The sequence below is a fragment of the Lissotriton vulgaris genome, chromosome 1_2, assembly GCF_964263255.1.
Source record: "Lissotriton vulgaris chromosome 1_2, aLisVul1.2, whole genome shotgun sequence".
NCBI classification, from domain to species: domain Eukaryota; kingdom Metazoa; phylum Chordata; class Amphibia; order Caudata; family Salamandridae; genus Lissotriton; species Lissotriton vulgaris.
This window is the reverse complement of record NC_141686.1, coordinates 171,470,073-171,497,213: the sequence shown is the minus strand read 5'-3', so window position 1 is coordinate 171,497,213 and position 27,141 is coordinate 171,470,073. Positions and strand designations below refer to the sequence as shown.

Sequence of the window (27,141 nt, the reverse complement as noted above, 5' to 3'; positions counted from 1 at the left end):
GTCGCAAGGAGTTAGAGATACGTCAGTATTTCTGACGTATCTGTATAACGCAAAAAGGACGCATTGCTGGAGTGTGTCACAAAAGTGACGCAACCCCAGCAATGTGTCCTTTCACATGGGGCAAGCCCCATTTGAAAGGTCCTGTATCAGTCTTACTCCAGCTGTAAGTCAGGTATTAGATATTGACGCATTTGCACCCGGGAAGTGGCGCAGTGAAATCTGGTAGATTTCACTGCATCACTTCTACGAGGCTTACTTACGTGGGAATGCCCAACCTGCATACATTGTACCTGATGCAGGTATAATTTAGTGCAGGGGTTTACAAAGTGACGCATCTGCTTAGATGCGTCCCTTTGTAAATAGGGCGCAACAGCAGGCATGTTTTACACGACTGATGCGTCACAAAAAGTGACGCAACAGAAGCGCAAAACTGTTGCAAGGCCTCATAAATAAGGCCCTTAGGGCCAGATGTAGGTAAATCTAATTTACAGACTCATAAATACCGAATCATACCGATTCGGTATTTATGAATCGGTAAATTAGAATGAGGGAGATGTAGGTAATTTTTTATTTTAAATGACTGATTCTGTAACATTCGGTATTTACCGATTCGGTAAATACCGAATCGGTATTCCCCATTGATTCCTATGGGCTTTCCAGCAAGGGTGCAGGGGGTGTCACTTTGACACCCTCTAGCACCCCAAGTGCAGGCTTGTGTGCCATGTGGCACACATACATGCCCTAAGGGCATGTCTGTGTGTCACATGGCACAGGTGTGCATGCACAGATGTGCATGCACACCTGGATTCGGTATTTTACCACCCAATAGGATTGGGTGGTAAAATACCGACTCTTAAGGGCCTGTGGCACTCTGTGGACTGCCACCTACATCTTGATTTTCCGAATCTGTAAAATTACCGATTCGGTATTTTAGAGAATCGGTAAATTTATCGAATCGGTAAATTTACTGATTCTGTAAAATACAGGCCCCTACATCTCAAAAACCAATTACCGGTCGGTAACGGCCGAATTCGGCCGTTACCGACCGGTAATTGGCGACTTACATCTGGCCCTTAGTGCTGATATGAACCAGAAAGTAATGGGGCTACCACACTTTTGACTATTTTCTTGCTCCCACACATTACATTATGAGTGTGGTTCAGGACTCTGAGGAGGACAGCTTGGAGTTCTGAGGAATAAAGCAAAGCAATCATCTTCACAAATAGGCTGGTAACAACATGCAGTGACACCACACCTAGGATTGTCGATACTGGACAGTATTATCACTACTGCAATGGGTTGGCACATCTCGACGAGTAAATGAGGATGATTACTGAAAAGTAATCAGACTACCATTTTTTTGTCCATCTTTGAAACAACAGCTCATAGTGGAGGTGTGCGACAAGCAAGCCTTGGACATGAAGAGATTGATGCCCATATTTATGAAGACTTAGCATTGTGTTTGCGCCACCCAAATCGACCCCAGGAGGACACAAAGGCTTCAGTAATATTTACAAAGGCACACAAGGCCTGATTTGCATGGCTCTGCAGGGCTTTGAATAGAAATGAAAATCAAGGCAGCCGCTTGCGCTACCTCATGTTGCATTTCAACTTGGGAGACGTTCCATGGGAGGAGCATGGGCGTTCCTATGCACCATCCCATGGATTTTGGTGCATTCCTGGATTTACAAAGAGTTGTAAACTTGGAATATATCAAAATGTTATGCCTTTCCTAATGTGGAGAAATATCTTTGCAGTACACACAAAGAAGGAAAATGCCTCAAAGGATTGTTTTTATGCAGGCAGGTTTTCCTTTCTGCACAAAAACACAAGCAACCTTGCCCTATGGCGCAAGTGTGCCTGCGTTGTTCTAGGCAGCACACAGTGCCCCAACACTAGGAGGCAGCAGAAATGCACCATATCGTAGTAGATATAACTCATTTCTGCTTGCTCCCTTTACCGCAATGCAGCACAGCAACTTTGCTTGCTACCCTGCATTATGTGAGCATTTAGTACATTTGTCCTTAAATTCATTGGTGAGAATATGAGCCATTAATCACTCTTGCTTATTCCTTGTCGCAGCTTGTCACCGCTACACTGTAAGAACTGCGGCAAGAAATCCTTGAATTCGGAGTGGTGAAGACTATGGAGAAGTAATCAAGCCGATGGAGTCAGTCCTTCAAGTACCTCAACTGCTAATATTACTGAGGGATTAGTGAATGTTGACTCTGCCTCTGATATAAAGTGTCAGTTACAACACTGACCACTAGTTCAGCATTGATCCATCATTGTTTATTGAGTAGTCAGCAATCCCAACTTTCAACGGAGTGTGTCCATTCCTCAACCCACCATCCTATTGCATCACCTCCAGGGGATGAAGAGGCATGAACAGAGACATGAACTAAGTATGTGAAAGAAATACTCACATCCAAGTAGTTAATGAGCGGCTCATTGGCCACTTTGGCCACCGTGGAAAAGGTCTGGTACTTGGTGGACAGGTCGTAAGGGTTTCTTCCCAAGAAATCTTCAAGCAAACCCTTTTCTCGAAGGGCATTCCTGAGGGATTTTCCTTTCTGCAAAGGGATCCTAAGAGGAGGAAAAAGAAAAGTAGAACCTGCTTTACAGATTTACATTAAAACAATGTATGCGCAGCTGTAAATGTATGTTGAGCTAAAAGAGCCCAACCTTGTTAGCCAACAATGCCTCATGTATTTGCAGCTTGCACTGTTTTAGGGAAGTTATGGAAATCTGCACAATCCAGCAAAGCGGTGAAGTCCATGACTACAACAACACCTCAGGCTTTCCTTTTAGGAGCTTGTTGATCAGAGTTGAGGGGCGTTATGCTGGTTTTGAACATAAATGGTTCTGGTAGTCCCTTTAAGTAGTTTGTTTGCTGTACTTTGTCAACTCACATCACTTAGCATTTGGAAATGGATGTCAGGGATAGCCGTGGATTGCAGCTTTTACCCTAGGCTTGCCCGTTCGTACCCTTGTAACTACCCTTACTCATGCTTGTCTTAGAGATTTTGGGGCACCGAATGTATCTTATGGGAGTGAATTGTATTATTGCCCTTGGACAATTCGGGTGGTAAGTAATACTTTGTATCATTTTTCCGTACCTCTCAATCCATCTTCAGTGAACTGGCTGGACATACTTTGAGAATCTTAACTTTATCATAGGGTAGAATACAATCTATTGGAGCGGTAAGATCAACTATGTTTTTTCGCCCCTACATATTGGTTTTATTCAAACTCCATTATAAGGAGTTCTTAAACATGTGTAATGCCATCTGCTTCGGGCAGGTGCAGAGATTCTGTTGTCGTGCCGCTCCAGTCTACCCTTAGTAATACATTTTATTTTCAATTTATACAGTTGTGGATGTAAGAGTAAAAAAAGTGGATAATAAATTGCTAAGGATAAAATGTCGAAGTTTAGTGCACACTAACACTGAATGATCTTCATGAGTAGATCTCCCTACTTGTACCAGTCAGTCGCGAAGGACACAACTATTCTCTGGTAAGCTGTTTGACACTGGAGACTGGTAACAATCACTGGGATATGTTATTATGGTTCATCAAATCAAACGCTCCAGACAGATCCAGCAGCCTCACCATCACCTGTCTCAATGATCCGTCATCTCTGAGCGATTGGTTGCAATGTCTACTAGAGCAGTATCTGTTCAGTATTTGGCGGTAAACCCTGATTGAATCATATCCAGGATTTTGTATCCCTGTAGATGTGCTTGAAGTAGGTACCTGGGGACATCTCCAGGATGACAATTGATGATAGATAACCCAACAGTTTTTGAACATTATTGAGTATGGTTTGGCCGAGAGTATGTTTCTTTATTAGAGACCTTCTTGTAACTTGTTCTTGTAACCCGTTTGAGTGTTTAGGTGCTATACCGTGGAGAAGTGTGGCTCAATGGTTAGAGCGGCAGACCCTGATGCAGAGGTCTGGCCCGGGACCAGGGTTCAATTCCCTGCCTTGGGCGCGATTGTGCACCGGGACGCCTTCTTGCCGTTCTACTACGAACGCAGGTACCGACTCAGCCTATCCCTTGCTGGAACTGCGGGCTAATTCCTAATTGGATCCCCGCCCACTACCTCAGCGCTATCCCTCAACCAACCTAGAAGTGCCCATGCATTGCCCCTTCTAGTAGTGCCACGTTGGTCCACGCTGCAGACCACAGGACGCTCAGCAATCCTTGACCGGCACACAGTTGCCCGATCCCCACGGAGCCTTCTTCGAGATATTCACCCCTTTACACGCTCAGCCAATTATTGTTGATGCAGTTACTAGCGCCCAGATGTACCTCGGTTAATTCACCGCGACCACGTCCGTACACCACTGGATTTCCATGTCTCACTCACCAAGTTGATGCTTTTTTCAGGCAAACAATGGTAGTCCTGATGATGATCCGTTACCCATGAAAGGATCGAAACGCAGTCGACATGATATGTGGGCTTAACACTAGTTCACTATTATGTGCATAATATGTTTTGTTCCCCACATATGTGAAGCAAGTATATCACAGAGTCCCCTTCTTGCTCCATTTTTCGTTTACATGCCTGATGTATTTGTATATGTTTGTATTGTCTCTGAGTCTGTGTAAGCTTTGTTGATACAGGACTGTGTCCCACTGTTTTATTGCTTCTTTTCAACTGGTTATATGAATTATTGAATAAATTTTGCAAGTCCGACTGGACTTTTTTTGCCATTATAGTGCACATTGTGGCCTATAATTATAATACCCTTCTATCCCTGTGTCAAGGACCATTGTTTTTCGTAAAACTGATACCCCAGGTCCTTGCCTACCTAGCGGGTTCCCTTGTTCTTTATAGTTCAATGGTTAGAGCGGCAGACCCTGATACAGAGGTCTGGCCCGGGACCAGGGTTCAATTCCCTGCCTCGGCAGGTCTTGGGCTCAAAAATTCCACGGACCTGATAATTCTCGCCTCGGTGCCTATTCCAATAATGGAGTGCAACTCTGCAACTCTGGGCAATAGCTTGCTTAATCACCACAACGGCCCCCACAATGCTAAGGATGCCTGGCCTCCACCTTGGGGGTGCCTAGGAGTGGACGCCTCACAGGGAAAGCCAGGATGGGTTCCACAGCGGTATTTGTACAAGCGTCTTGAGACCCTTGCGGGTGAGTAGTGCGCTATACAAGTATCTATTTATTCATACCGTCAGTTAATGGTCCTCTAATAATGGAGTTAATGCAGGAGTCAAATGTTTCTTCGAACTGTGGCACTGAGCTTGCTGACCCTTTGAATTATGAATTTGTTTTTTTATTTTTATTTCTCAGTGGTGTTTGGGGTGAGGTTCCAGCTCGAAGCAGCGCTAACATACTTATAATAAGGTGCTGCTCTTGTCTCTGGCCAGATAGATAGTTTGGTTTTATAAGTTAGCTTTTGTCTTCAAAACTGCCTTTTTTTAGATTATCAACCAGATTTATGAAGGTTTTGCTGTACACTTGCACCATGCAAGGGGGCGGAAGGATGACGCAAAACCTAAGTGAGATTTAGCAAGACACGTAAGGCCTGCATGGCTTTAAATTTGGAAATAGACAAGGCAACGTAAATCACTACCTTGCGTTAATCTGCCCCCAGGGAGGCCTTCCATAGGTGGGGCGTGATTGTTTCCACACATCCACTCATGGATTTTGGTACATTCCCAGATTTATCATTTGCAGTGGACTTTGGAATGTGCCAAAATTCTAGGCCTCCCCAGGTGAGGCAAGACAAGGGAAATATATTTATTTCTCCTCATTCTTTCCTCTATCTACATGTTCAAAGAAGAAAATGCCTATTTAGGTTGTTTTTGTGCAAGATGGTGCCCCTTCCTGCACAAAATCAATCCTGCCTATAAGGCAGGCACCCCTTCACCATGATGCAAGGATGCCTGACTTGGCGCTAAGCAACCAAAAGAGGCTAGCGCTAGGAAAGGACAGGAATGCACCGTATAATGGTAAATATGGCGCACTCCTGCCCTTTAATGCAGCAAGGTGGATTGCAGCATTGCGCTGCATGAAAGAATGCTAAACCTGGCCCACTGTGTGCAGTAATTTTAAAGAAGAAAGATTTTGTAAGGGCGTGTGCTATTTGGGATGGGACGGAAAGTGACATGAGAGAGGTTTCCGTGATGACCAGTGCATTAAGGTATTCTTGGGTAGTGAGGTCTGTTATACTGGTGTGCTTACACGTGGTATTGATGATTTTGTGGAATACAGTTGTATGCAGGGGTGAATGGAAGGGATCCTAGACTCAATGGTGGGGATGTGGTTGCTTTGAATGCTGGTACTCGGATGTGGGGAGTGGGTGGTAAGATATTTTGGTGAAGGGCTGGAATGGGATAGGACTTGTGATTTAAGGTACATGCAGATTATTGAAGGTAAGATTCTATCACACACCTGACCTTGCAGTTTACTGCTTCCTCATGCCTTTACCACTAGGATCTGACAGCACTAACACAACATCGTATACCAATAAAGTGGAATATAACAAATGACTCTGAAAAATCAATGCAAGTAAGTCAAGTATGACTCGCTGATTTGCAACATGATAGTAAAAGTCCTTAATATATGCAAGGAATTGCTGAATAACTGCCAGACCACATTGCCACAGAGAAACCGAATGGGAACCAATCACTTATTTATTCAAATGTTGGTAAATTTGTGGTAATCCCACGGTTCCTGTGATTTTGTTATAGCAGCTGGTAGTCGCATTATTATTATCAATTGAGAGAAATGGGGAATTCATGTGCAGACTCGTTTCCACATGTTTGACCACATTTATTGGCACATAGTTAGCACTAGGATTTCAATGGTAAAAATGCTGCGGATGAATAAGGGCCCCAATGTGATTTTTAATTCAGTTGATCTTTAGTCATAGAATCTTGAAGAAACAAACTAGTCTTTGACCTATGTATGCCATATGAGACCATGACAAATACTTTCTCATATTTACATGATCGCTGCTGACATCTGCTGCGACCGACAGGTCACCTATTTCAAATCAGAGCATGGTCAACTCAACCTTTTAGCCTTCCAAACTACCGAGGCTGGTAAACTGAGTATCATTAATATGGACAATAGTGACGCCTGCTATTTACAGTGCCTAAAAACTGCTTAGATGGGGTATGAAACTCATAAAAATAAGTTTAAAAAAAAGTTAATATTCTTATTATGTCACAACCATAGAATCTAGGGAAAAAAGCGTTACAGCAACTTCCTCTTCTTTAGAAAGATCGCATCACTGCATGAATCTAAACTTACTATATAGCCAGAAACAATTTACTATCTCAGAAAAAGGTCACACTCACTTGTTGATGCTCTCAGAAAAAGCAATGAGGGTGATGGAAAGAAGGAGGACGGCTCTCATCTTGGCAACTTGAGGTCAGCTTCTACTGGTCCTTGAGCACACCCCTGCCTGCTTTTTATAGACAGAGAGAGCTACTCACCTGCCCACCCAGTGTCCTCCTCCCTCCCACACCCCCCGGACTTACCTTCTTTGAAATCTGACATCTAGATAACCTTTCACAATCAGCACCATTCCTAACCCATTAGGAACAGCCCTAGAGGCCTTGTCTAACACACAACATGTTAACTCTCACCGAGTCAAAGCAAATGTCCTGAAAAGAGGTGAGAGGCTGGAAAATGGAAAATTACACATGTGCTTACAGAGAAAGGGCTTGATCTTTTGGTGGGAAAGTAAAGCCAAGCCTTTAATCTTTATCCAGGGTTTTCACATTCTTTGCAGCTTAGTTACACAGCAACACTCATTTGAATGAGTCCATTATGTAGGAATATTAACATCTTTATTGTGTATGCATATGTTTACAATATAAAATGCAATAAAAAACAATCCATGTTATAAAAGCAGATCATCTTAAATGGTATAGAGACCAATTAAACAATTAATAAATGTATAAATACAAACTTGATTTTCAAGTGCCTTCCAATACTCGCAGCAGTCTAATTATATCTAACAGCTGAAAGAAGGTGCAGCAGCTTACGAGTAGCAGCTAAGAGTTCATCAGACTGGGCTACTTGGGGAGGGGGGGGCACCTAAGGGCCTGAGCCTTTTATATGAGAGATAGATACATTTTGTTAGTCGGATGTGTAGAGTCATGTTTTCTGGGGTAAGTGCTGCTGTAATGCTCTGTTGACAGGTTCGGATTCCCCGCCTAGTCCACTCAGCCCGGAGTCTTGTTGTACACTCGTCCAGCATGGCTGGGCAAATGCACAGAACATGCTCAAGTCTATTATGTAATTTTCTCTATAATCTGGGATGTTTTTATTTTTTTTAAAAACTTTTATTGTAGCATTCAAGAAAATGCAAACATGGGCCTACAACCGCGGGGGCTGGCCGCTAGATAAATGAAAACCATCAATATTACAGTACTACACAGCACATCAGCCGACAACCCGGAGGTTCGGCAGCGATTCAGGACAAAACTGGTATAAGAATGCACAAGTAAGTTTCAGAATGAGTCAGAGGTTTCGTTTTATATTATATGAGAGAGGATCAGGTGCCATACAATCCAACCAGATAATACGGGGGACAGGGTAAGAAACAGGATAGACAGATAATAACCACTGTGATGGAGAATCGGCGGCAAAATATACAGATCGATGCAAATGAACACACAATATACATTCCATGTTGCGTCAATTCTCAGAGCCTGCCCACCCGGAAATAGGATATCAGAAAAGCATGAGCACTAGATATAAGCATACGATAAAAGTCCGAATGATTCGTAGCTATACTGATCCTTAAGAAAGAAAGAGAAAGAAAAGGAAGGCCATAGAAAATAAAAAAGGCTAAATAACCCCCCCCCCTGTCCAGCCCCCCACCCTGCACCCCTGCAGATGGCTACAGCCTAACCCCACTAGCAGCGTGCCTGTCGCCCCTAATAACTAAAACCCTAAAGGAAGGAAGAAGAATGGAGGAGGGCATAGACATTTGGGCTCCCAGCCCCTTTTGACCCCCCGCCAGATACAGCCACCCCCTATCAATGAAAGAACACTTATGACTACACTATAGAGGTTAGTAGAGGGTAACGGAAAACACCGCCTAGCCTCTTAGAGCAAGCAGTTACAGGTCAAACACTTATAAAAGCCACACCAACCCTTCCCGACCTACTCAATCTTAACCCTGGCCCTTCCGAACAAGAACACGGACCCAAGAGTCATCAGAAATCAATCCATGGCGACGCGCAGGCAATAGGTCCACGGGAACTTTAGTCGCTGAAGAACTCTCCCTCCTGGATGAACAGTCCCAATGTATCCTGAACAGGAGTCGTAGAGTCACCAAGGAAGGAGAAGACGACCACAAAGTAAAAAGAAAGTCACAAACAGAAGTCTCCGGGAGGGGAGTGTCCCCTGATCTCTCCAGAGCCGATAGTAATGGAAGGTTCGGTGATATCATAACATCCTCGGGAACACCGTCTCCCAGGGCACTATCCGATGGTTCCAATGCTTGTATTCTCACGGGGCTCTCGCACGGAGTCAAAATGGCCACGATTTGAATGGCTGTAGATTCCTGTTTCAACCGTAAGGCCGGGTCCGGGTCACCAGGAGCATCTCAGATAGGCGCGAGTCAAATTTTCTCAATAAGGTATCCACCTGTGATCGAAACACCCAAATTTCCGCCAGTACTGACCTCAGCGATGGCACCTGCATCGTTCGATCCACTGTCTCATGCCCGATATCAATCCCAATCACCTCCCTGGGTGAATCCGGCATCAAACAGGATCGCAAACGTGCAGATGCGGAGGGTGACCAGTCTTTGCTCGCAGCCACGGTCCACACCGTTAAGGCCGCAGGCCAGAGGCCCCGAACCACGAACCCCGGTGGCCCCGATACCGGGCCCGCGGGACGGGAACCCACACTCACAGCCAGCAATAAGCAGAATCACTCCTCCATCAATAACAAGCAGTAGAGACGATCGCCGCCAAATCCGGGCTGAAACAAAGCCTCCACTCCGGTAGACCGGACCCAGCCTGGTTTTTATGGCCGATGTTGTTGCACTGCAGCCCGGCTGTGAAAGTACTCAAGGCCCCGGCTTCACCGCTGGAGCAGGCCGCAAACTTCAACACGACAGAACTTCCTCCAACAAGCCGATAAAATTTTCCGGATTTCACCATCGGAGTGCGGAACAGTTCATGCACACAGAGACCAGGCGCAAAGTCAGGATAATGTACAGGATGTACGGAGGTCGGCGGAGCCGGGAGCCTAAGCAGCCATCTTGTTTGCCGACGTAGCTCCTTCCCACAATCTGGGATATTTGTGTTGTCGGACATTGAAAAATAGAGGAATCTTGCAAACAAGTTTTTATATCCAAATAAAAATGTAAATAAGTAAGGAACAATTATCAAAGAATTGCGAAGGATAGGGTGTACTGATTTGCCCGGATGCTCATTGGGCACCATCACCCACCCAAAAACGAATAAGTATATATTTTTTGTTAGGCTCTTTCTTACTCGTCGCATGCTACATTATGGCAAATTTCAGAGGGTTTACGCCACAATACTAGTGGTGGGCATCGCTTTTTGTGTCTCCCTCCTGCTAGCCATGGTAGCCGCCATAGCAACAGATGACGATGTCGTCAGAGGTCTAAAACAAGGTGAGCGATGATGAGTTGATGACTTGGCAGACCCTTGTCCCTCAACAGTGGTTCTACTAGGTATCTCTTGATGAGGAAAGTCTTCCCTCTCTCCTGAATGAGGTTGAGGGTTTCCACGGTTGTCATTCCATGCCTTTGCTACCCGAAGTGCGATTATTCCAGATACCTGGGGATAGTGCACAGGACTTTTCTTAATTTTTTTGCTCAGGGACCGAGTAGTGCAAATTCAGACCTGCTGAGCAAGGCCATCATCAAGAAGAATATGACCACTTCCAGCTTCCATGAAAGGTTGGCTGGACTGTAGCCGGTATTGGGTGGGTGGTGTCTAGCACCACCCATGGCCCCTGCCTTCCCCCACAGTTCACTTTGGCTGTCAGTGCACACTATGATGAAATTCAAGACACAGAACTGACAAATCTGTCTGCCTGTGTCCCTCTCCCCTCCCCCCACAGACTGCAAAAAAACGCACACTGTGCCCGTGTGTTTTGAAGGCTCCACAGCCCAACAGTCTATGTTTGCATCAGCCAGTGGTGAGTATTGATCACTGATCTTCACCGTAATCCAACAATAGCAATGAGGAGATGCCTGCCTGTGGTGGATGGCTGATGAAATAGGGGGCAGAGGTCCAGTTGCATCATAAAGAGTTTTGCGATCCATGTACATTGGTGAAGTGATAATGTTTTCTGCATGTACAGCATGCTGTTATTTTTGTTGGACAGGCAAAAGTCTGAGGAAGAGTCTTCCACAGCATCCACAAAGTATCCTCTTCCTAAATTAAGACCTGTAAACAGGGGGAAAGGAGACCTCACTTACTGATTCGACAAAGTTAATGCCATTTTCCTTACCTTCTCAAACACAAAGCTTCCTGATACACCTACTCACCGGAAATAAAAAAAACTAAAATCGAACTTAACGGCTTCAGCCCCCTCCCAGAAGGGGATACCCATAATCTCCTTGCCAAAGTGAAGTCAGGCTCTCCGTATGACCCCTGTCCAACAGCGTTAGCAAAACTAGCGTCAAAGATAGTGCCTGGTAAACTGACATCTATCTTCAACTTAATGTACACAGAAGGATACTTCCCAAAAGACTGGAAACATGCTTCAATGTTACCCTTATTGAAGAAACCCAATTTGGGATGCTAAACATCCAAATAATTTTAGACCTATATCAATCAATCAATCAAGGTATTTGTATATCGCGCTACTCACCTGGAGGGTCTCAAGGCGCATGGGAGGGGGGGGGGGGCTGCTACTGCTCAAACAGCCAGGTCTTGAGTTGCTTCCTGAAGGAGAGGTGGGTCAGACGGAGGTGGATGGGGAGGGAGTTCCAAGTCTTGGCTGCCAGGTAGGAGAAGGATCTTCCTCCCATGGTGGCTCTTCGGATGCGTGGAACGGCGGCGAGGGTGTGGCTGGACGATCGTAGCTGGCGGGTGGGAGTGTAGAAGGTCAGGCGGTTGTTGAGGTACCTGGGGCCCAGGTCGTGGAGGGCCTTGTGTGCATGGGTGAGGAGTCAAAACGTGATTCTCTTGCTGACGGGGAGCCAGTGCCGGTCTCTCAGGTGTCCGGAGATGTGGCTGTGTCGGGAGATGTCCAGGACGAGTCGTGCGGAGGCGTTCTGGATGCCTTGGAGTCTTTTCTGTAGTTTGGCTGTGGTCCCGGTGTAGAGGGTGTAACCGTAGTCCAGTCGGCTGGTGACGAGTGCCTGGGTGACCGTCTTCCTGGTTTCGGTGGGGATCCATCGGACGATCTTTCGGAGCATGCGTAGGATGTTGAAACATGATGATGAGACGGCGTTGACTTGTCTGGTCATCGAGAGGGAGGAGTCCAGGATGAAGCCCAGGTTGCGTGCATGGTCCGTTGGTTTGGGTGCGCTGCCCAGGGCAGGGGGCCACCAGGAGTCGTCCCAGGCAGAGGGTGATGATCCAAGGATGAGGACTTCCGTCTTGTCTGAGTTAAGTCTAAGGCTGCTGTTCATCATCCACTCTGCTACGTCTTTCATCCCTTCGTGAAGGTTGGTTTTGGCGGTGGCTGGGTCTTTGGTGAGGGAGAGGATCAGCTGGGTGTCGTCAGCGTAGGAGATGATGTTGAGGTTGTGTCGGCATGCGATGGCTGCGAGGGGGCTCATGTAGACGTTGAAGAGGGTAGGGCTGAGTGATGATCCTTGTGGTACACCGCAGATGACTTCGGTGGCCTCGGATCTGAATGGGGGGAGGCGGACTCTCTGGGTTCTTCCGGCGAGGAACGATATGATCCACTCTAGTGCCTTATCTTGGATTCCGATGTTGCTGAGGCGATGTACTAGGTATTCCGTATTGAATGCTGCGGAGAGGTCCAGGAGGATGAGGGCCGCTTTTTTCCCGTTGTCGAGCAGGGCTCGGATGTCGTCAGTGGCTGCGATGAGGGCGGTCTCGGTGCTGTGGTTGGCTCGGAAGCCGGACTGCGTGTGGGCGAGGGATCCGTTCGTCTCGAGGAAGGCGGCAAGCTGTCTGTTGACGGTCTTCTCAATGACTTTGGCAGGAAAAGGGAGGAGTGAGATGGGCAGTAGTTCTTGAGGTCGGTGGGGTCTGCTGATGGTTTCTTCAGGAGGGCGCTGAGTTCGGCATGCTTCCAGCTCTCCGGGAATGTGGCGGTGTTGAAGGAGCAGTTGATGATGTCTCAGAGTTGGGGTGAGATGACGGAGTCGCCTTGTTGAAGACGTGGTGGGGGCATTGGTCGGTTGGTGATCCGGAGTGAAGGGTGTTAATCGTATGGATGGTATCTTCGGTGCTGACCGGGGTCCATGCGCGGAGGGTGGTGGTGGGGGGCGACGGTTTGGTGGTTGGGTGTGTGGTTGGTGCGCCGAAGCTGTTGTGGATTTCGGCGATCTTGTGGTGGGAGAACAAGGCGAGTGAGTCGCAGAGGTCTTGTGAAGGAGTAATGTCGTTATTTCTGGCGTTAGGGTTGGAGAGCGCTTTGACGATGCTGAAGAGTTCCTTGCTGTTGTGTGCGTTGTTGTCTTGTCGTTCCTTGAATGCTGTCTTCTTGGTGGTGTGGATCAGCTGGTGGTGTTTGCGGGAGGCGTGCTTGAGGGCAGTCATATTGTCTGTAGTCGGGTCTTTGTGCCAGGCTTTCTCAAGGGTTCGGCAGTTCTTCTTGGATTTCTTGAGGTCGTCGTTGAACCAGGAGGTTTTCGCAGTTGGTGATCCACTGTGCGAGGTTGTTGGCTGCTTGGTTGGGGTCCGTTGAGCTGGCAGGGGGGTTCTGGTTTAGTGATGTGGTGAGCTGGTCGGTGGTGATCTTGTTCCAGCTTCTGAGGGGAGCCTGTTGCGGGAGGTGGTGAGTCGTGGTTCTTCTGAAGCTGAAGTGGACGCAGCTGTGGTCTGTCCAGTGTCGTCCGGTGGAGTGGCTGAAGGAGATGTGCTTGCTGGAGGAGAAGACTGGGTCAAGCGTGTGTCCGGCATAGTGGAATATGAACGCCCAACTCAATCAGTTTCTAAAATCATCTCAGGCTCTGAACCCGCCCCAATATGGATACAGAGAGGGCCACAGCACGGAAACGGCGCTCATAAAGTCCACGGAGGAAATAAGGACCATTCTCGATCAAGGAGGTAAGGCTGCCCTGATTATGCTGGACCTCTCGGCGGCATTTGACATGGTCCATCACACTTTACTGGTGGGCCGATTAGAAGAAATAGACCTCCTTAAAATCCTTTCTCTCAGAAAGAACCCAAAGGGTGAATCTGGACAAATTTGAGGCTGAAGCATTCTCTTTTCCCTGTGGAGTTCCACAGAGTTCTTCATTAAGTCCGACACTTTTTAAAATTATTCTGTCCTCCCTCGCCCCAATTATTGAATCCTTCGGTTTTTTGTTTGACATCCTACACAGATGACACCCAAATTGTTGTAGCGATACGACCCGAGCAGCTACAGGACACCACATCCAGACTACAAGACTGCATGAATGCAGTAGGAACTTGGATGGCACAAACTTGTTTAAAGCTAAACTCCAGCAAAACAGAGGTTGTGCTTTTTGTCAATAATCCAACTTTCTGGACCCCAGACTGTTGGCCAAACTCCCTAGGACCACTGCCCTCCCCAACTAGAAAGGATAAGAACCTAGGAGTATGTATTGATGATACACTTAGATTCAAGGACAACGTGAACTTCATGGCATCTACTACTTTATACATCATTAGATCATTCAAGAAAATAATGCTTCTACTACCTAAAGACGCACAACAGACAATAGTTACAGCATTGGTAATGTCGAGATTATAATATTGCAATAGTCTCTACCTCAAGTTACAAGAAGGAGCAATGAATAAACTAAAAATGCTACAAAATGCAGCGGGCAGACTCCTCACGGGCACTCCAAAGCATGCATCGGTTAAAACAGAGATGAAAAAAACTTCACTAGCTACCAAATAGGAAGTGCACCCAATTCAAGGCGATATGCCTGGTCTTAAAGGCACTCCAGGGAACAGGCCCAGACTTTTTAAAACAGCACTTCCGTTGGTCCTCACCTAAAAGAACGCTCCAGTACTCAGATGCTAAATTAGTGAAGTTACCCCAGATGAAAAAAGCTAGCTGGGGCGGTAGAAGCTTTATTGCCAATGTTGCTAAAGCATGGAATACCCTCCCAATACATCTGAGACGCATGACCAATCTGATGGCCTTCAGGAAGGCTTTGAAAACATGGCTTTTCACAGACTAGGTCACACAACACACTAATCTTATGATCCCACTTGAGATCTTCACCCTAGCGACAGGACACCTCCGGGTAGCAGCTGCACTCTACAATTGTAATTAAAATTAACATTAACATTCTTCAGGTTTTGCTTACAAGAGAAGGAGGTTGTGATGTGCGATGCTTGGGATTCTGAGGGTTTGTGTGAGGGTCCCAGTGTATACATGGTTTACAGTAACATCTAACGTTCTCTAAGAGCCAGCCCTGTCAGTTTTGCAGAATGGCAGACTTGTATAATTGAGAGATGTTCATCTGGGCTAATGCCAATGAATGTATGTTTGTGTGTCTCTCTCTCTCTATCTATCTATCTATCTATCTATCTATCTATCTATCTATCTATCTATCTATCTATCTATCTATCTGTCTATCTATATATATATATATATATATATATATATATATCGAAAAGCTCCCAATTGAAGGCACCACAATCGGCGTGTCTTCATTGCTTTATTTGCAAGGCAGCATTTCAAACCAACTTCATGGATACAGTTCAATTCAGTCTGCCATAAAATCCAATGCGTTTTGGGCATCCTCTCTCCCTTGCTCACAAGAATGGTTCTAGTTGACTTGCAGTGGTAAAAAGTGACTCACACTTGTGGTGTATATAAGTGCCGCCCTGTGGGTGTGTCTGCTCAGTGCATTATGGTTTTTGAAGTCTTATCATTCAATAATTCCCTAATAGGTACCGCCACTCAGTCTCCTTCAATCAATCACTCAATCACACATTTGTAGAGTGCGCTACTCACCAGAGAGGGTCTCAAGGAGCTAAAGAGGAGGGGGGTGGGGGGGGGGGGGGGGGATGAGCTGCTACTGCTCGAACAGCCAGGTCTTGAGAAGTCTCCTGAAACTTAGCAGGTCCCGGGTCTGGCGAAGGTGGATGGGGAGGGTGTTCCATGTCTTGGCGGAGAGGTGGGTGAAGGATCTGCAGCCGGTGGTCATTCTGTGGATGTGTGGAATCGAAGTGGATCAGCAAATGCGCAGACGAACTCGCCCCTCTGAGGATCCCGCCCAGCAGACCCGGCAGTAAGAGAGCCCCATGGTTCACCGACGAACTCAAGAGCTCCAAGAAGAACTGCCGAGCCCTCGAGAAAGCCTGGAGAAAGGAACCCACGCCGGACAACAGGACCACCCTCAAGCTCGCCACCCGGAAACACCACCAACTGATCTGCACCACCAAGAAAACGGCTTTCAAGAACCGACTGGACAACAACGCACACAACTGCAAGGAACTCTTCAACATCGTGAAAGAGCTCTCCAACCCCAACGCCGGAAACAACGACATCACCCCATCACAAGACCTCTGCAACTCCCTCGCCTCCTACTTCCACAACAAGATCGCGGACATACACAACAGCTTCAGCACTCAACCGACGCACGCCACGACCGCAGCAACGCCGCCCACCACCACCCTCCGCGCCTGGACCCCGGTCAACACCGATGACACCGTCCACATGATGAACTCCGTCCACTCCGGATCTCCGACCGACCCCTGCCCTCACCACGTCTTCAACAAAGCCGACGCTGTCATCGCACCCCACCTGCGGGACATTATCAACACCTCATTCGACACCGCCACCTTCCCCGAGAGCTGGAAGCACGCCGAACTCAGCGCTCTACTCAAGAAACCTACAGCAGACCCCACCGAACTCAAGAATTACCGCCCCATCTCTCTACTCCCGTTTCCAGCCAAAGTCATCGAGAAGACCGTCAACAAACAGCTGGCCGCCTTCCTCGAGACGAATGGATCCCTTGACCCATCGCAGTCCGGATTCTGTGCCAACCACAGCACCGAGACCGCCCTCATCGCCGCCACCGACGACATCCGAGCCCTGATGGACAACGGAGAAACAGCGGCCCTCATCCTCCTAGACCTCTCCGCGGCTTTCGACACGGTCTGCCACCGCACCCTAGTGCAGCGCCTCAGCAACGTCGGAATCCAGGAGAAGGCACTGGAATGGATCGTCTCCTTCCTCGACGGAAGAACACAGAGAGTCCGCCTACCACCGTACAAGTCAGAGGCCACCGAAGTCATCTGCGGCGTCCCTCAAGGATCCTCGCTGAGCCCTACTCTCTTCAACGTCTACATGAGCCCCCTCGTGGCCATCGCACGCCAACACAACCTCAACATAATCTCCTACGCCGACGACACCCAGCTGATCCTCTCCCTGACCAACGACCCCGCCGCCGCCAGAGCCAACCTGCACGAAGGGATGAAAGAGGTAGCCGAGTGGATGACGACGAGCCGCCTAAAACTGAACTCAGACAAGACGGAGGTCCTCATCCTGGGCTCCTCGCCCTCCGCCTGGGACGACTCCTGGTGGCCCCCCGCCCTGGGCACCGCACCCAAATCGACGAACCACGCACGCAACCTGGGCTTCATCCTGGACTCCTCCCTCTCCATGACCAGGCAAGTCAACGCCGTCTCCTCGTCGTGCTTCAACATCCTGCGCATGCTTCGGAAGATCTTCTGGTGGATCCCCACGGAGACCAGGAAGACCGTCGCCCAGGCCCTCGTCACCAGCCGACTGGACTACGGCAACGCACTCTACGCCGGAACCACCGCCAAGACCCAGCAGAACCACCAGCGCATCCAGAACGCCTCAGCCAGACTCATCCTCGACATCCCACGACACAGCCACATCTCCGGACACCTAAGAGACCTGCACTGGCTCCCGGTCAACAAGAGAATCACCTTCCGTCTCCTTACCCACGCACACAAAGCTCTCCACGATCAAGGCCCGAGCTACCTCAACAACCGCATCAACTTCTACGCTCCCAAACGCCACCTCCGATCTGCCAGCCTCGCCCTCGCCGCCGTCCCACGCAACCGTAGAGACACTACAGGAGGAAGGTCCTTCTCCTACCTGGCCGCCAAGACCTGGAACTCCCTCCCGGCCGACCTGCGCCTGACCCAAGACCACCTCTCCTTCAGGAAGAAGCTCAAGACCTGGCTGTTCGAGCAGTAGCGGCCCCCCCCCCCCCCAAGCGCCTTGAGACCCTACGGGTAGGTAGTGCGCTCTATAAATGTCTTTGATTGATTGATTGATTGATTGGAACCGTGGCGAGGGTGAGGTCAGCGGAGCGAAGCTGGCGGTTGGGGGTGTAGAAGGTGAGTCGCTTATTGAGGTATGCTGGTCCGGATTCGTGGAGTGCTTTGTGCGCGTCGGGTGAGGAGCTTGAAGGTGATCCTTTGTTGACAGGAAGCCAGTGCAGGTCCCTCAGGTGGGCAGTGATGTGGCTGTGGCGGGGAATGTTGAGGATGAGACGTGCAGAGGCGTTCTGTATGCATTGAAGTCTTTTCTGGAGTTATGTTATGTTATGTTAGAAGTTGCTTATAAAGCGCACGTACACTCATGGGTTTCATGGCGCTGTTTGGAACATACAGAGAACAGAGGGAGATTATACGTGCGCTTTTATAAACAACCGCGTTTTAAGTGACTTCCTGAATTTGAGTAGGTCTGTGTAGGAACAGATCTCCAGAGGGAATGAATTCCAAAGTCTAGTGGCCAAGTATGCAAACCGTCGTCCACCTTGCCGTTTCCGTTTACAGGTAGGAGTGGTCAGTAGCTGGAGATGCATTGAACGAAGGTTGCGGGAGGGTATGTACCTAGTTAAGAGAGTATTGATAAATGTAGGGCTCTTGCCATGTAATGATTTGAGGACCAAACATCCCGTCTTGAATTCTGTCCTTTGAGATATCGGGAGCCAGTGTAGATTCTTCAGCAGGGGTCTCGCCGATTGCCAACTAGGTTGTTGATGGATCAGCCTGGCCGCCTGATTCTGGACCATTTGAAGCCTCTTAGTAAGGAAGAGTGGCAGCCCCAAGTAGATTGAGTTAACATAATCCAAATGCGATATCACCAAAGCCATCGTTACCTGTACTAGTGCTGCATGAGTAAGCATGCGGCTGATTTTCCTAATCTTTCCATAACTAATGGAAGCATTTGGAAACCACTGAACCTACTTGGGCTTTTAATGATAAGCCACTATCTATAATGACCCTGAGGCTCTTTACGGAGGTAGATGGTACTGGTCGGGAGCCAAGATCCGTAGATCAGTACTGTGGGCCCCAGAAGGTCTTGCTCTTGCCTGTAAGTAGTAATTTTGTCTTACTAGGGTTTAGCTTTATATGGTTTTGATCCATCCATTGACGGATAAATAGCATGGTGGTCTGGATATCAACCACTGACTTAGGTGAATTATCAATAGTAAAGGTTAACTGAAGATCGTCGGCGTAGTTGATTCAGAGGGAGGAGGTATACATTAAACAAATGGGTAGACAGCGGGGAACCATGTGGGACCCCACATGTTGTAGTTAACTTTGGGGCTGTAACTGTGGCCAGACGCACTGATTGAGTGTGATCTTTAAGAAAGGAACTGATCCATCGGAAGGATGGCCCCGGATGCCAGCCTGTCTGACCCGGTCTTCCAATATGCTACTGTATCAAACTCGGCTGACAGATCTAATAGTACCAGGGCCTGTGGAATGTCTTCATCCGCCTTCCTGTGTAGGCCATCCAAAACTGCCAATATCACTGATTCTGTTGAGTGGGCAGGACGGAAGTCCGCCTGGTGAGAAACTAAATAACCAGACAGTTCCATGAAACTGGACAAGCATTTTGCCACATGTGCTTCTAGCACTTTCGCTAGATAGGGGAGGAGGGAAATCAGACGGTAATTTGACAAATTTAGGGGGTCAACTCCAGGTTTTTTTAAGAGAGGGACGACGATCGCGATTTAAAACATATTGGGGACATAGCCCTGAAATAAAGACTCGTTAAGGAGAGTTATGGCGGCAGTTAGTATTGCAGAAAATATGTCTTTTAGGACATATGGTGGGCAACAGTCAAAAGTGGAGCCAGATTTCACTTTGGACAGCAGGTCCAGGAAACCTTGATTGCTAATAGCAGGGAATGCATCCAAGGTAAGAGAGTTAGTTAGTCAGTGAGTCATGGGAGGTCTCCTTAGCATTTGATTTAGGAATGCCAGCTTTGATAGTGGCTAATTTATCCAGAAAGAAGTTATTTAAGGAATTACAAAGATCTTGGGTGGGAGTGGGAGAAGGTGAAATTCTGTTTGTGTTAGATAATTCATTGAAAATAGCAAATATTTCCCATGACCCGTTGGATGAATTGAGAATTCTAGACGTGTTGTGTGAGGCCTTTGCTATACTTATAGCTTTTTTATATTCCTTCCGCGCTAGGTAGAAAATATGCCTGTGTTCACTGGAGTAATTTCGTCGCCACCTGCGTTCTTTTTGCTGGAGTGCTAATTTTTGCTCTCTTAGTTCTGTAGAGAACCATCTGCGTGCCTCAGATCGGCGAGCCTGGTTACATTTTTTTTGTAGAACATGTAAATCTCTAGCTGCCGATATCCAAGTCGAGATAGTGGCATCTAGGAGTTCCAGGTATGAGTCTAAGGAGACAGATTGGTTGGTATGTGTAGCTGTGGTCACATGCTGAAAGAAGTTCAAGTTTGTTAAAAGTTCAGTTAGTTCCGTGGAATGGGGTCCTCCTTGTGGGTCGTTTGACCAGTAGTTTAAGTCGCCCACTAGCAGAATTTTGGTGTAGTTAGTGCAAAATTGGCCATTTGCTCGCTCAGCTGTGAAGGAAACTGCAGCATATACTGTGGGGGCCTATAAATCAGAACACAGATTAATGGGCCAGCTTTAGATTCTGCTTGATGACCACGTTGTCACCATCAGGGAGATCAAGAGGGGTTATTGTCATGAATTTATAGTCATGGTGATTGATTGCTGCAACTCCCCCACCCGTTTTGCCGTCTGCGTAAAGTATGTAGTAATCATTGGGTAGTGCTGCCAGAATATCTGGAGTGGAGTCAAATTTCAGCCATGTTTATGTTAGGAATAGAATGTCTGGTTTATCCGCTGATAGTAGCGAGACAATGTCTAATTGATGATTTACTAACGATCACATATTTAGATAATATATACTTAACATTCGGTTATTGATTTTGATTTTAGGAGTAATTGGTTGCCTATGCGTATGTAAGATATGCTTAGGTAGCTCGGGGTGGCCTATCTGTGGTATAGAGATCAAGAGTGACCTCAATCGCTCAATCGTGACATGGCCAAGTGGGGTAAATAATTGGGACATGTCCCTGAGTTCCTCCGCAGAGTAGCTGATAAATTGGGTGTAATTCCTGGCCCCTGGACCTGTCCGGGTGCGGACGGGCGCACACAGGCTTGCCTTTGGCGAGCCTTTGGCAACCCTGCTGCGAGTGTCCGCTGCGCTCCCACGACAAGATGCCCATTTAATCAGGTTCCCCGTCTGTGGCTCCTCCCCCGCCCTTCTTGGTTGGCTGAAGCACAGGGGTGTGTAGAGACCGCTAGGGAGCTCTGTGCCACGAGAACAACAAGTAGGTATTAGGGAGCTTTTCCTTCTAATACATCAAATTCACACAGTTTTAAAAACAAATTTTCAGTGCAATTTTAAAGGCGCCCTTCAGGTAGCGGAATGTTTCCAAGTGCCCACTCCCGCATCTGAGCTGCCTTTTAATCAGGTTCCCCGCCTGTGGCTCCTCCCCCGCCCTTCGTGGTTGGCTGAAGCAGAGGGGTGTGTAGCGACCGCTAGGGGGCCCTGCGATGCGGGAACAACACGTAGGTATTAGGTAGCTTTTCTTTCTAATACATCAAATTCACACAGTTTTAAAAAACCAATTTTCAGTGCAATTTTAAAGGCGCCCTTCAGGTAGCGGTATGTTTCCAAGTGCCCCCTCCCGCGTCTGAGCTGCCTTTTAATCAGGTTCCCCGCCTGTAGCTCCTACCCCGCCCTTCGTGGTTCGCTGAAGCAGAGGGGTGTGTAGACACCGCTAGGGGGCCCTGCGCCGCGAGAACAACACGTAGGTATTAGGTAACTTTTCCTTCTAATACATCAAATTCACACAATTTTAAAAAACAATTTTCAGTGCAATTTTAAAAAGCGCCCTTCAGGTAGCGGTATGTTTGGCCGTGATTCCCGCATAGAGGGCCTTGCCGTAGTCTAGCCTGCTGGTGACGAGGGCCTGGGTGACCGTCCTCTGGTACTGGTGGGAATCCATCTGTAGATCTTGTGAAGCATGCGGAGGGTGTTGAAGCAGGAAGAGGAGACGGCAATGTTGTTCAGATAAGAAATTTGAGCAGGGTGCTCTTTCAGATCACAAAAAGTCTAAGAGAACCAGCAGTGGTAGCTGCCCCTTATAAGACAGATTATGTCTACTACATCAGACAGTTCTGATTTTGTTCCATGGTCTGGACAGAACCCTAAGTGGGTTCAATCGAGAATGAGACTGTATTAAGTTGGTCCTGTGAATCATTAATCTGGACCCTCTCCAGGTAGCAGGAACCTAACATAATGACTGCAGCTCCTGCAGTGCAGATGGCACCCACTCTTTGTGGAATCCCTCATTTAGCCTTAAACATATGAATTTCTGTAAGACAAGGAAGTCTCAGGGGCCACTGGCCACATCCCGCAGGGAGCCCCATCATTTTGGCTGACTAACTATTGGCCATGCTACTATGGGCCGGTAGTCAACTGGAACCATGGGAAAGAGGATTCATTTGTTTGAAAGATAGGGGATAATGGACTCCCTTCGTTCATATCACGGAAGCCCATTAAGGAAGCACTGACAATAATCAGAAAAGCTGGTGAAACAACGCCAGATATTCTGCTCACCGGTAGACTCAACTACCGCAACACACTCTATGCCGGTGTCACCCAGAAACAGCTCAGGAAACTTCAGAAAGTACAAAACGCCGCAGCCAGACTGGTCCCCCGCCATAGCCACACAACTCAACACCTCCGGCAACTCCATTGGGTCCCAGTCAACAAGAGAATCACCTTCAAGCTCCTCACACTTGCCTACAAAGCTCTCCATGATGCAGGACCAGCATATCTGAACCATCAGCAGCTCCTCCGTCCTCAGCACCTTGAGACCCTTCATGGGTGAGCAGGCGCACTTTACAAACTCCTGATTAATTGATTGATTGGGGAGTGCTGCATCTTAAATATTGTTTGCTATTTTAAACTTTCCAGAAATGACCCCTTACAATGACTGTGCTTCCTTGATCGAACCAGCGCACAGGTACAGTCGATGAGACAGGGGGCCTCCCTTTTTCTCGGTTTTTAATTTGTAAAAGTATAAGTGCTAAAGCCCAAAGTTTTGCTCAGAAGCCTGCAACCGGTGCTATTGAATGTTGGGGGATCTGATGAATGCCAAGGCTGCGTAGCCTTATTTACTCCCCATACCTCTTTCACTCACCACCAGACACTCCTTGCCATTTTTTCTCAGTGTTTTATTTAATTGCACCACTAATCCTGTTTGGGTTCTGGAGTAGCGTGCTACCTGCCGAAAAGCCTTTTGACACTTCATCAGGAGTAGCAAGCACTATATACATGCAAACCCTTCACTCTTCTACCCCTTCACTATCCTTTTTCAATCTAAATAAGAAACTCACATTTTCATTGCTGAAATTAATTTAATATCTCCCTGAACAAATTCAACACTAACCTTTTTTGGGTTTCAGGGTACCCCTCACCAAAAAACACTTCAATGCCTCGTCAAGGGTAGTAAGCGCTATATAAATGTAATTACAATTATTCGTGCAGGTACTTTGCCATCTTTCTTTCTTTTTTGTCATTGTTATTCTGTCTTTCTCTTCCTCCCTCTTTAAATTTTTTCTCTCTATTACTCTGGGCAACATCTGATGAGAGCAAAATAAGTGGCAGTTCACAAAACTGGGGGCTGGTGGGCTCCAATTGCAACCACTGGCGCAAATTAAGCATTGATGTTACTATTTCCAAAGGCCATCACATTTGGGAAGGAAGCAGGTTGAGGTGTAAACATACAAGTTATTAATAGATACAAGTAACACTTGTGGGTGATAAGATATAAACTCAATGTAGCCCTGCAATATTCCAAGTTTATTGTCCAAAGCACACTCTACAGTTCATATCGATGGTAATGCATCAAACAATCACAGCACAAACGTTTGATGATCAAAAGCCCTTCAACAATAATTTACCCAGTGCCCTAAGAATATATTCCTCGCAGCCAAATGGGTTTCGTAGACTCCCCACCTTTTCATGGCCGGTCCACTCTCTAGTTTGAAAGTTCTGTCCATGCTCTCGAGGCCAGTTAGATAACCTAAGTGTTAATGTGCTGACAGGAGGCCCTTGTAAACAGAGCATGACTAGAGGGGGTGCATATATGCAAGGCTATGACAGGCTGAGGCCACTCATCTTTCAAGCAACTCAGTCAACACCCTACAGGTTTTTAATTCTTTACCACTTATAGAAAGCATTCTTATTCTCCAATTAACGCCTGAAGGGCCATTATCGCAGTACCTTTAGTAATCATATGCACACGCTGCCCAGCTGCCTGGAGCAGAAACAGGCCCCCTGTAGTCTAAGGAAATGCTGATGTTTTAGGCCCCTTCTCCCACTGCTTCATATAAAATGTAAATGTAAATTGATATTTGTATAGCGCACTACTCACCCGCAAGGGTCTCAAGGCGCTTGTACGAATACCGCTGTGGAACCCATCCTGGCTTTCCCTGTGAGGCGTCCACTCCTGGGCACCCCCAAGGTGGAGGCCAGGCATCCTTAGCATTGTGGGGGCCGTTGTGGAGATTAAGCAAGCTATTGCCCAGAGTTGCAGAGTGGGACTCCATGATTAGAATAGGCACCGAGGCGAGAATTATCAGGTCCGTGGAATTTTGAGCCTAAGACCCGCCGAGGCGGGGAATTGAACCCTGGTCCCGGGCTAGACCTCTGCATCAGGGTCTGCCGCTCTAACCATTGAGCCACACAAAAGGGCAGATAGCAATCTTCATAAAACCGCTGGAACAAAGCAGCTAAATAAGGTTCAAACCACCTAAAAGAGTCCCACCCTTAGCAAACACAAGCACATTTACTTCCCAAGCAGCTCATGTTTGCTCTTCCACCAAGCTCCTGGGTGGTTTTTGTGCAGGGAGGTTAGGGGTAGAGGGTCAAGCATTGAAACATTGAAAAGAAGGTACTTCATAGAAGGCTTTTGTTGAACTTGAGAACTTTATTGGTTCATTTTCCAAGACTGACATGATTTACCCGGAGGGGTGTAAAATGCTACCATCAGCAATAAATGAATCTGTTATTTTAGGAGATGGAGAATATGGAAGTAATGTGTAAATATAGTGTGACCAGGCACGGTTGAATCCTAGGAGCTGTTGCAGAGAACCAATCAGTATTCACAGAGCTCAAACAAGCCTACTCTCTTCTGGGATTGTATTTTTTGCCCATAACTGTGCTTAGGGTGGTCCTAGGAGGATGGGACCATCACCAATCGTTCAGCAGGATGTGTTCTTTGTGTTCAAGGCATCTGCTTGGTTCACTCCCTAGGTTAGTGAGGACATCAACATCATCTTCTCTCTTACTGCTGGCTGTATTTTCATTTTCACTTTTGTGAGATGATTATATGCATTTTAGCATGTAATTATAGTTACTTGTCGTTTTACCAAGGGTATGTGAAGTTTCCGTTATAATAATTGTGGTGAGATATAATAGAGTTGTGGAGCGGAATTCACAGAGTTTTTGATCAATGCTGCAGGATTCCGTGTAGTGGTACTCCGACAACTACGCCCACCCTTAGTCATTACCATTAATTTGATTGGCGTTTACTATACTGTACATGAATACACATGCACACAGAGCATAAAACCATTCAAGTATGACCATTTAGGATACAGAACATGTTAGGTTAGGTTAAGATAAGTCAAGTTCTCTTTGGTCCTCTTGCCTGTTCTCTCTGCAACAATTCTCCTGTCCAGCTTACCTACAGTACTCTACCCTCTGCTGCCTTCGGTTTGTGCCTCCTCTACTTGTTTTCTGCTTTCTTTTTCTACTCTCTTCTCGTTTTCTGCTCGTGTCCTGCCTTTAACTGCTCACTTCTGAACTTTATTTTCCCTCTTTATATTCATGTCTGACCCTTGGTTTGTCTATTTCTGATTGTTTCTGACCTTTATTTTGCCTCTTTATGATCGTTTCTGACCTCTAATTCACTTTGTTCTGCTCAATTCTGCAATCTACTTTCCTTCTTTCTGCTTGTTTCTGACTTTTATTTACCTTTTTCATCTAATTTCTTCACTCTTCCTGCCCTTTCCCTCCTCCCACCACCCAGCACCCGCCCTCCCCTCAGAACACCAAAAACGCAAGACCTGGCTCTTCGACGGAGACTTCGCATCCACAGCGCCCAGATACCCCTAGGGGTGACAGTGCTGTGCTATACAAATGCTTATTGATTGATATAGAGGCTGCGTCCAATGTGCACCTTATGAGGATCTCAGAACATACTGGCTAAAAAGACCAGGTAGACTCCCTTGGTGCCAGATCTCAAACTGAAATCTAGGGATAGATGGGGAAAAAAGCCTCTCTGTCAAAAATTCCTCCAACCAGGTTAGCGAGAGTTTTCCCTCAGTAGAAGAGTCTTTAAAGCTTATGTTGTTGTTACTCTTTGGTCACTGCATTATAGGTTTATTACTCATTGGGCGTTTCTTTACGTGCATTCTCATTGTGGGGCTTAGAAGCGCGTTAGTCAGAGAGATCAGATGGACTTTCGTAACAGTCACAAGGTTCAAGTTAAAAGTCAGGGAGGGATCAGAATAACTCATCCTGACCCAATTCTTACAAACAAGTTAAAGATTATATTACCTCAATTAAAGCTTTTGAAAGAATTTACAAATGCCACCAGCTCTGGTTCATTGTGAAGATCAATCAGCAAGAGTTCCAAAGCTCGGAACCACAAACT

The 27,141-nt window shown here is 47.0% G+C and overlaps 1 protein-coding gene across 1 annotated transcript in view; it reads right to left on the bottom strand.

The window, feature by feature from the left end:
• The window catches only part of LOC147734778 (pepsin A-like), a 99,219-nt gene extending 91,811 nt beyond the window's left edge, over positions 1-7,408 (bottom strand). The window contains exons 1-2 of the mRNA XM_086953058.1: positions 7,328-7,408; positions 2,427-2,586 (exon numbers count right to left, since the gene is read on the bottom strand). Coding sequence (XP_086809184.1) covers positions 2,427-2,586; positions 7,328-7,386 — 219 coding nt within the window. The 5' untranslated portion in view covers positions 7,387-7,408. The remainder of the gene's footprint in view (positions 1-2,426; positions 2,587-7,327) is intronic.
• Between the last annotated feature and the right edge of the window lie 19,733 nt (positions 7,409-27,141).